Source organism: Magallana gigas, chromosome 6 (assembly GCF_963853765.1).
Source record: "Magallana gigas chromosome 6, xbMagGiga1.1, whole genome shotgun sequence".
NCBI lineage: Eukaryota > Metazoa > Mollusca > Bivalvia > Ostreida > Ostreidae > Magallana > Magallana gigas.
In genome coordinates this window covers 6,963,891-6,973,679 of record NC_088858.1, presented here as the reverse complement: position 1 = coordinate 6,973,679, position 9,789 = coordinate 6,963,891, and the positions used below count along the sequence as shown (strand labels likewise).

The 9,789-nt window shown below is 34.3% G+C and overlaps 1 protein-coding gene across 1 annotated transcript; it reads right to left on the bottom strand.

Annotated features, from left to right (window-relative positions):
- Nucleotides 1-3,869: 3,869 nt before the first annotated feature.
- LOC105341297 (cdc42 homolog) lies at nt 3,870-9,270 on the bottom strand. The gene is made up of 4 exons (XM_011447734.4): nt 9,036-9,270; nt 7,225-7,283; nt 5,605-5,802; nt 3,870-4,580 (listed from the first exon to the last, which is right to left on the bottom strand). Exons 1-4 carry the CDS (start codon nt 9,184-9,186, stop codon nt 4,380-4,382), a joined length of 609 nt encoding a protein of 202 aa, XP_011446036.1. The 5' UTR covers nt 9,187-9,270; the 3' UTR covers nt 3,870-4,379.
- Nucleotides 9,271-9,789: the final 519 nt, after the last annotated feature.

Below are 9,789 nucleotides of genomic sequence, written 5' to 3'. Positions count from 1 at the left end.
AAGAATATTGAAGATTTGATGCATCAGATATTTCTAACAGCTAATAGGGGGTCTGATACCGTAACGTCATTAGAATGTTGTAACTTTGATAACCTGGTTAATTTTGGGAGTTCATAAATGCCTAAAATATTTTGTTTTTAATCCAATACATGTATTAGGTATAAGTAACAAATTGTGTCAAATTGTTATATACTTTTGTGTAAAGTGTACATAACTGAAAAAATACCACTATTTTGAGCCTGTTTTTACCTTCAAAATACACGAAAACCCAGGAGCTTCCAGGGGCTTCGCCCCCTGGGCCCCCACCAGGGCCCCAGACCCCCTGCCTCAATAATTTTATCCACGCCCCCCCTAACTACAAATCCTGTATCCGCCCCTGGCTTTTACCTGAATTAGCTCGGACAGGAAATTCTAATGCAGAGAATTAGCCTGTGATTATTCTTATGTAAACTATTTCAAACAAAACTACTGAATTTGCTTGGAACAGTCGTTAAACTCTTTTGAGGAAACGGCCATTTTCCGACTTGGATTTTAACATAAGACATCTGTTCAAATCCTACCGGAAATACAGAAGTAAATGGATTTTGGCATAGGATAACTGCTCAACGATATTGAGTACTGAGTTATCTCGCTTTGTACAATACAGAGACTATATTTTTAGCGTAACATTAATTCTGGGCTAACCTGAGCTGAACGCTCGTTACTTTTTTTAAATCAGCTTTTCCCTACTTGTGAGGAAACAGTAGATCAATTGTAGTTCATGGTGCTATGATCACTGGGGAATGTACTGGTTGCTTAAGGGAAGTAGCGAGTTCAGTGATATTTTTGCGACAATAAAATGGCTTCATATAGTGATTCATGCGGGATATGAAGGTGGCGAAATTGCAGAAAAATTTCATAACCCGCGTCATGCGCGTTAGTGGTTATGTAATTTTTTACTGCAATGATCGCTACTTTTATAACCCGCATGAATCACCAAAGAAAGGTTTTTATTGTTTATATTTACATCTTTCTTTTAACAAATAAATAAATTGATTGTATAAAGTATGTAAGATCCATTAAAGCAATATGGGCTGCAATTTTCACGTTGAATTTTTTTTAAAGAAAATGTTTTTTATCTTCTAAAATGACAAAAAATATCATGGTTTTAAAATTTCTATCAGCTCTGTTTTTGTGGGAAAAGTCATTTAAAAGAAGCCTTAACTGGAGCAAAATTGAATTATTGTCGTCCTGTACAAAAATTGATCTGCTATGTATTCCTTATAAATGAAATCTTTTTTCTGACAAAAATTAATGATTTTTTCAAATCTTATTTATCATAAAAGTTTAAGTTACAGGCAGATTTGTCACACCTGCAGGTTTTTGCAGCAAAATAAAATTCTAAAAAATACAGCTTATATTGCTTTAAATTACTGTAATGTACATTAGTACGTAAGCAAAGAGAAAAAGCCAAACCGTCTCCTATGGGAATTTGAGTCTGACATCATTATGATTATTTCGTGCAGTCCGTGCAAAAAAAAAGTTTTCTGAGGTCTCTGTAGGTTTCGACCAATCGATAAACGGGGCGCGCAGATTTCAGTCTGGCTGTTTCTATAGATTTTTGAATTAATTGTAAGATTCTGTAAGAGATAGAGGGAATCATAGATGTAGGTGTAAATATATTAAGATAAAGATAAAATTTATTTACGGGCAAAACCGGAGGAAATGTATGTAATTAATTTTGGGGTGGAGTTTGGTTAAAATAGTAGATGAATTGGTCATCGTGGAATCGATGTCAGTCACATATCTGTTTGTTCGGAACCACCAAACATACGGAGTTTCATATCCTCCCTTTCTCTGATTTCAATCGCATATCTTGTTAAAAACACCAAATATGCAATGAATTTCGTAATCCTTCTCTCCCATTTCAGCAACTTGTCTTTTCTAAAATATAGACCATACCAACTTGCCAAGAACATCAATGAATAATCATCACCTAATGATAGAGTTGTAATCATTAATTGTAACATCATTGGCTGTAGTAAGATGATTTCAGCCATTCGTTGTTAGATAATACTTATCAAGCTTTAAATTTGTTACTTGTTAATTTTTGAAACATACTTCATTCACCTGATTAGAAAACATTCCGAGTGGGTTAATAATATGACTTAGGTTGATCCCTCAATCCTAAATAGTCAATGTCTGTAAGCGGAAGAAACTCACATTTGTTTATCTTGATTTATTTTAGTTATCTTTATGGATACACTGTTAAAATCTAACTGGGATGGTCCAAGTGTTACTATTATATAAATAGTGCCTGTTTGGGAGGGTAACAGTTGAAATTGACACCCCGAGAAAACCATTGTCAACCGACGCGAAGCGGAGGTTGACAATGGTTTTCGAGGGGTGTCAATTTCAACTGTTATCCTCCCAAACAGGCACTATTTATTTTGTTATACTGAATGTCTTTTTTAAAATTTTTAAGAAAATTTTACTGCTTTTATATAGGAATAACGTGAATTCTACAGCGAACCGTACGCGCATAATTTTCGCGCATGTAACATTTTTTAATATTACCCGTTGCCAAGTGCGTTGCTAACGCTGAGGGTAATAGTAAATATTATTAACTGCGTCTTAACCAATCAGATTTCAGTATTTAACATGAAAGTATAACAAATTCATATATTTCCATTTTCCAGTGTCTTTGTCTTTGATAACACTACGTATCGATTTTGTACTATATAACCCATAATACAAATGACGCCAAATTGAGGCGCCAGCGGGGTTTGCTTATTTATATTTTAATATTTAATCGTACGATGGCTAAAAATTATATAAATATAAGTAATAAGGAACCATTCTTTGAATATTATGAGGTGATAATTTCGGTCGGGGCATGATCAAATCTATCATAAAGCCCTTCGGGCTTTATTGGATTTGATCACGCCCCGACCAAAATTATCACCTCATAATACTCAAAGAATGATTCCTTATTCCTTATGTACATGTTGCAATTCGTTCAGTGCAGCAAAACCTACGGCTTGTGGTTAAAAAAAACTTATAAAACGTTACAATGCATGTCGACACTCTCCATTTATCATAAATGCACAGCATGGATTTAAAATAAAAAAGTGTCTAAAACTACATGTATATCTCATAGAATTTAGTGTACATTAAACATTCTTCTTGAAGCAATATTATTTTGAGGAACTTAATTAAATTTCATTTTTATATCTACAATTTTTAATAATTTTCCGGAGATTTGTGAAACTCTCTGTTCTATGTCATAATTATCAATTTTTGAGCGGAAACTATTCTAATTATAAAACTGCAGTATAGAAATTCGGTATCATAATTACATAATTGTTCACAGAAGAATATTCGGAAGAATAGTTTTTGAAAATCCTATATAACAAATGTAAATATCTTGTAATACTCGCATAGAAATACACAAAATAATACCCTGTGGGTCAGAAGTGCATGGTGGCAGCTACTACTATGTCTCAAACATTGACAAATGCACGTGCATCTTTACATGATATAGTACACTATAACAGTCCACAATAAGTACATACTATTAACTCTATGTATGGGGCACGTGGAAACCTACAATGCATATTACCAATAAGGTTCTCCTATTGCACCTCTTTCAATGAGAATTCTCATGATCAGTTTGTGTTTGTTATATGAAGTATATCGTCTCCCTGTTGTAATTCTTAGCTGCTGCATCTTTCACTTTGGGACATGGGTTGTGTTTCACTAAAGAACGTATTACTATTCATAAGCTCTCCAGTGATTATACTTTCTTGTAAGCTTGAAATTGTTTGGAATATACGGGTTTACATAATTCACAACTATGTAAAACGCAAAGAATTTTTTGAAAATTAAGAAAGATTTAAATTTCATTTTATTGTTAACCAGTAAAAAAGTTAAAAAAAAATATCATCATAAAATATCAACAGCGCCTTTTTACAAACGTATCACTGAGTCGTGAAGCACACTTCAAAGTCGACATTCACAAACGAGGCAGACTCGTAAAACGCATCCTTGGCTATAACATGGTCTCTAAAATGAGACAGTGTCGTTATCATATATTGGCATGATACATGTACATGTATAAATACGTGTCGTTTGACACAATGTCACAGTATTGCACGGTGAATGTGACTCTGCCTCGACATACTACTATACCATTGCTTTATCACATTGTTTCTATGCTGTAGTTATACGTCATGAGATCATCATATTAAAAAATATCTTATGATGTCTCCTGAGAGTTTGACACCATCTCTTTTAAATAAACAAATAACAACTGCAAACAACGTCACCAAAATACAATATCATGGCACGTGGTCATCAAATTTGAAAATAGCACCGGGGAAGTCTATTTCAGAGTAATCTCAAACAATGACGCAAGAGGGACACTTCTTTTTCTGAGCGCACTTGATTTCCCAGTTGGCTTTGGCGGCCTCCACTATCTCTGTGATCAAGTCGTCCACGCCGTCAGCGCTGAGCGAGGACACCTCCACATAACTGTACGCACCCACCGTCGACGCAACTTCCTTACCCTGCTTTGGCGAGACCGCGGAACTGTCGAGAACCTGTCAAAAGTTGAAAACACGTCAATAACGCTTTATACAACGGTTTCTAAACTTAAAAGCAAAATTGATGTAAAATAAAATGGTGAAAAAAAAAGATTTAGTTAGCACAAAAACGTCATCTTTATATCCATTTTCCCTCAAGAATTTTCTGTCTGTGCTTGTAAAATCTTTTTTTTCTTGTTTAACAATGTGTCAAGAAAAGTATGACTTAAATTTATTCATTTTTGAAATGAAGATTTTGTTTGTATTTATGGGCTTTTGGCAGTTGGAAGTGCTCATAGGCACGCCTTTAACTGCAACATACATGTAGTACATGGAACAACATGTATGTCTAACAGTGAGGTCTGAAGCAAGGTACTGAAAATCCTCTCTTCTCTCTAGAACGAAAATAGGACCCCCAACCTCTGGGTCATAAGGACGACACTATAAAATATCAAAATGTTTCTACGTGCAACCTTGTCCGTACTGTATAGATAGTTATAGAGAAGGAAGATTACATTACACTTATAATATATGTGTGTTTTATCCTGTAAACTATTCGAACAATCAGGAAATTGCGATCTTATCAAGCCAAAAAATATTGACCTTCTTCCTGAAGCAGGGGAAACCGCCACTCTAACCAGGATATCGCACAATTATAGGAGCTAACGATAGTGTTCTTACTATAGAGGTGGAGGGCGTTATGTAGTGTATATGTATATACCAGAAGTGTGCAAAGAATAAGGTCAACATTGTTGAAATTTGCATAATAAACAAAAATCAAACGAAGCTAATAAGTTAACACTTGCTTCAGATGCCTTTAGTTAACTTAATAATGCTATATAAATGTATATATCTTCATTGATGAACCATTATAAAGAAATATAAAAAGTATTCAGGTATATATGTAAAGCTCCATTGGCGGAAACCTACAGTTAATGACGCTTCGTTCTTTTTTCCATCTTATATTTTAGACAATAGCAAAACTCATGGCTTAGAAAAAGAGTGTATGAAAACGGACAGTAAGTTACTTTCGGTTACCTACCTGAATATCTGGTTGCTGGAACCGTACATCCAGTTTGGTACCCACCAATATAAATGGCGTGTTTGGCACGTGTTGACGTAGTTCCGGTACCCATGATTCCTGGACGTGCACTAACGACTTAACATCGTCAATGGAAAAACACACTAGAAAGACGTCACTGTTGATGTATGACATCACACGCACTTTTGAAAAGTCCTCCTTAAAATAAGACGTAAATACGATAATATTTAGAAGAGATGGTTCTTTGTTTATGTCATTTGTATTATTATTATGATGTTGTTGGGTTTTTTTTGCAGTCACGGTGGCAAATATGATAAACAAAATATATGAAATTCTTAGATATGTATAAATTTTTCAGTAAAGAGCCATTCAGTGAGACTGAAAATATTTACGATAAAATCGTCAGTTACACAGTATTTTGTAAAACGCGTTGTGCAAGAACAATGTTGGTTCGAACCACAGTTATCGCAATCTGTACTTTAGTACCCTGTGAAACAGAAAGCGTTTTATTGGTCATAAGTCACAACAGGACCACTGATACCACATACAGTTACAATTAAAAACAATTGTATTTTGGTAGATGTTTCATGTGCTGTATTAACAACGTTTTATTATTATAGCACCTGAAAATACCTACTTGTAAAAAGGGGTGTTATACATGTAGCTCAAATTGTCTGATATCGATTTTAATATAAACGTCAATTAAATAACACTGTACTGGATAATTATGCAAGTGCCAAGGTGGCACTTTTGCACCCGCTTATAGATGCAGTTTCATCCATATATACCAAATGATACTCCATTGTCTACAGAATACCGCTTTTTATTTTTGTGTGTTTCATCTGACAGGTGAGAAATTAACTTTTAAAAATTAATATCCCATAGGAAAATGATAATTCCCATATAAGAGATATGATTCTCCTACAGAAAAAATTGACAATCCTATATGATTTTCTAAAAATCCTAAAGGAATTATATTTCCATTAGGGGAATGGTATTTCCTACAAGAATTTGATTCAGACAGGTAGTTTTCCTATAGGAAATTAAGATCTCCTATCGAATTTTATGAAATCCTGTCGGAATTGAAATTCCTATAGGAAGTTCTTGTCCTCCGATTGGAAATTTCCCTACAGAAATATGGTTTTTTTCCTATGGGAAAAATTATTTTCCTGTAAAAATTTTTTGAAAGATAAATATTTCACCTGACAGGTGAGATACAATGATGACAAAGGTGGTTGTAAACTCTTTAAGCAATGGTCTATCATATGGCATATTTTTTCAATATATAATTCAGTATATAATTTTTCAATATATGCAGTTTAGACGGGTGCAAAAATGCCACCTAGCACTGGCATAATTATTTGACACAGTGTTAAATATTTATGATATATCTTACACCCGCTGGAAATATTACTGTTAGCTGAATAAAAAACATATTTCTGCATCCAGATGTTGGTATATTAAAACAAAATGAAAATTTAGGGTATAACACCGACTGCATTGTTTAGTATTCCTATAAATATTTATGTAATTAACCACCTGTATATGGGGTGTTTTGCATTTATGTTGATATTTCAAGCATGAATTGGATAGCAAAAATGATTTTAATTAGATTGTTACCTTTCCAGCCGTGTCAAAGAGGTTCAGGTGATATGGGATTCCATGTACTGAAACAGTCGCTATAAGAAATAGAAAAAAGACAATAAAGTTAATTGGTGACATCTCACATGCATGTATTATTTAATGCTATGTTTTTAGAAATTGTTTGGTATCAAATAACCTAAAATGTCAATAGCCATATATTTGCAATAATGATAATTCAAAATGGCAATACATGTAAATGCATCGTTCCAAAGATCAAACCTATGTGTTCAAAGTCTCTGCTTTGTGCAAGCTCGGGGCAGAATTATAACCATCATATGTTGTCATATAAAAATGAATTACAAGTAAAAAAAATTACCAAGGAAATTTTACTTTGCATGTTACTCTATTCGTTTATTTCCGGGAATATAGATTTTTATGCAATAAATGAAGAACGCAGGAAATGCCGATACTCGAAAATGTACTTTGGGTCACAGTGTGTTAAAGGCAAAATCCAAGGATTAATGAGATATCATTTAAGAGGCTTAAGATCAGTGCTATATGATCAATATTGTGCAATAAGTAATGTTTCAGGTCATATTATTCCAGCTAAAATGCCTTTTTCATTATTTGTATGTTCAAGCTTATTTTGTTACGGATGTGTGCATACAATTCAAGTAGCTACGATTCGCATTACACAACTTATCGACTTAGTTCTTTTTTCTTACAATATCCCAAATGTCTAATTTACATTGCATGACCAATATATACACTAGTAACTGCATTTAACCCAATTATAACTGGTCGGGGGACATGTATTTTAAAAGATGTCTTTATATTGTTAACCCAAATTCCAAACGCAAACTAGAAAATATGCATTGCTGTATCAGGGCTAATTGCAGTTGGTCGGGAAACGCACAGAGACGGATAAAAACTCACAGATTTTTAACAGTTAAATCTAGAAATATTTAAAGGGATTTTGTGTCGGAAAGTTCTTTTCAGGCTTGGCGTATATTTTACACATCCTCAATACATACCGGATTTTTACAGGAAGTAAATGACGTTAGCTGTCGATACACAGATGTCAATATGTAGTTCTAACGACCCAGTTGTTATACTTTTTTCTAATTAATCTGTACATACTAGGCATTTATGTGTATGGAAATTCAAAGTTCTTGAAATTGAAAATTTGATAAATGACTTTCTGCATTTAATTGATTTGCAATGATACTGTATAGTTCATCTCAGTTCATGCAGTGCAAACGTAAGAAATACGGCGAGGTAGTCATTACAGAGTCCGCCTCGAGGGTCGGGTTACTGAACGCGATTACAATCAGGTGTAACAGTTAGTTACCTTGCTAACAGGTAACTGACTCAGGGGCCTTCCATGTACCTGACCACAGCCTGACACTTAATGCACAGGTAATATACCCTTAGTGTAGACTGCACCTTGTAACATTCAACAACATACACAAAGAAAAATTCAGTTTACGCCCTATTACTAATGCATTAGGTTATGAAGTTTACAATCTATTTATTCATTTATAACTATATTCATTTATTTATTTCTTTAGTCATTTTTTAACACAATAATGACATATATACTCACTAAATCAATGTCATTTATTTTAAGCAGTTAAAACTCTCAATATCACGAAATTTTGTTTGCGAAGGTCTTAGTCTTGCTTCTAAATCTTTCACTTTTTTCTGGTGTGTCAAGAATTCCAGCGTTACCCAAGAAAACGACTTAATACAAAAAACTTTTCTCTGATTTAAGCCAAACCATTGAAAGAACCTGTCATTCTAAACAAAAAAAATTAACAGTTGGAGAACCCCGCAGCCGTCTATACCTGCATAGTTGTCGAACAGAGTCGGAGAATAGTCCGTCTTGAACGTCCTCGAAGATATCCGGGCAGCCAAGCTAGACTTCCCTACGTTCATGTCCCCCACTAGAACACATTTCAAACTCAGTTTCTCCCAGAACGTGTACTTCTGTTTCATTTTTGTCGTTTCTCCGTTACACTGGATTTGGTCATGCTCCGTTCAGTCACTGTCACACACATAGACTACGGCTCGGATACACAGGAAGGGGACGGGTAAGGCACGCGACCGGTGATTGGTTGGCGGGTCAACTCGGGATGACAATTTCCGCGAAACTATATGATTCTCAAGTTCCCGTGTACACAACTCGAAAAAGTGAATTATAAAACGTTCACTGTTAAAGAAGAATTGAATCAAAAGGGAATTTTTTGTGTGTATGTGACTAATTTATTCGGATATCTATTCAAGTATCAATATCTACCAATGTTCGTTACATTTACCAAATTAGATTAATAATTTTATTTCTCTTGATCAAATTGGCAAGCGCCTTGATTTAAAAGTTAACAATCTCATAATGGTTAATTAAAACCCATGTCCCATACATTGTCAGAACACAAGAAAACTCAGTATTGATAATGGCTGGTATTTCTAACAGAAATACCGGTATTATTTAAACATTCAAAATATATACATTAACCAGCTGCCCTGTTTTCTGAAGGAAACACAAACATTCCGACAAAAGGGATGGTCCTTGGTCGATAGTTGTTGATGCATTGACCATAC

Bases quoted from the DNA above. Each gene is read 5' to 3' on its own strand.
- LOC105341297 (XM_011447734.4), bottom strand. From the start codon at position 9,186: ATGAAACAGAAGTACACGTTCTGGGAGAAACTGAGTTTGAAATGTGTT. The intron at 5,803-7,224 runs GTAACAATCTAA...TCTTATTTTAAG, and splicing joins TCTTTGACACGGCTGGAAAG to GAGGACTTTTCAAAAGTGCG. The intron at 4,581-5,604 runs GTAGGTAACCGA...AACTTTTGACAG, and splicing joins TCCAGCAACCAGATATTCAG to GTTCTCGACAGTTCCGCGGT.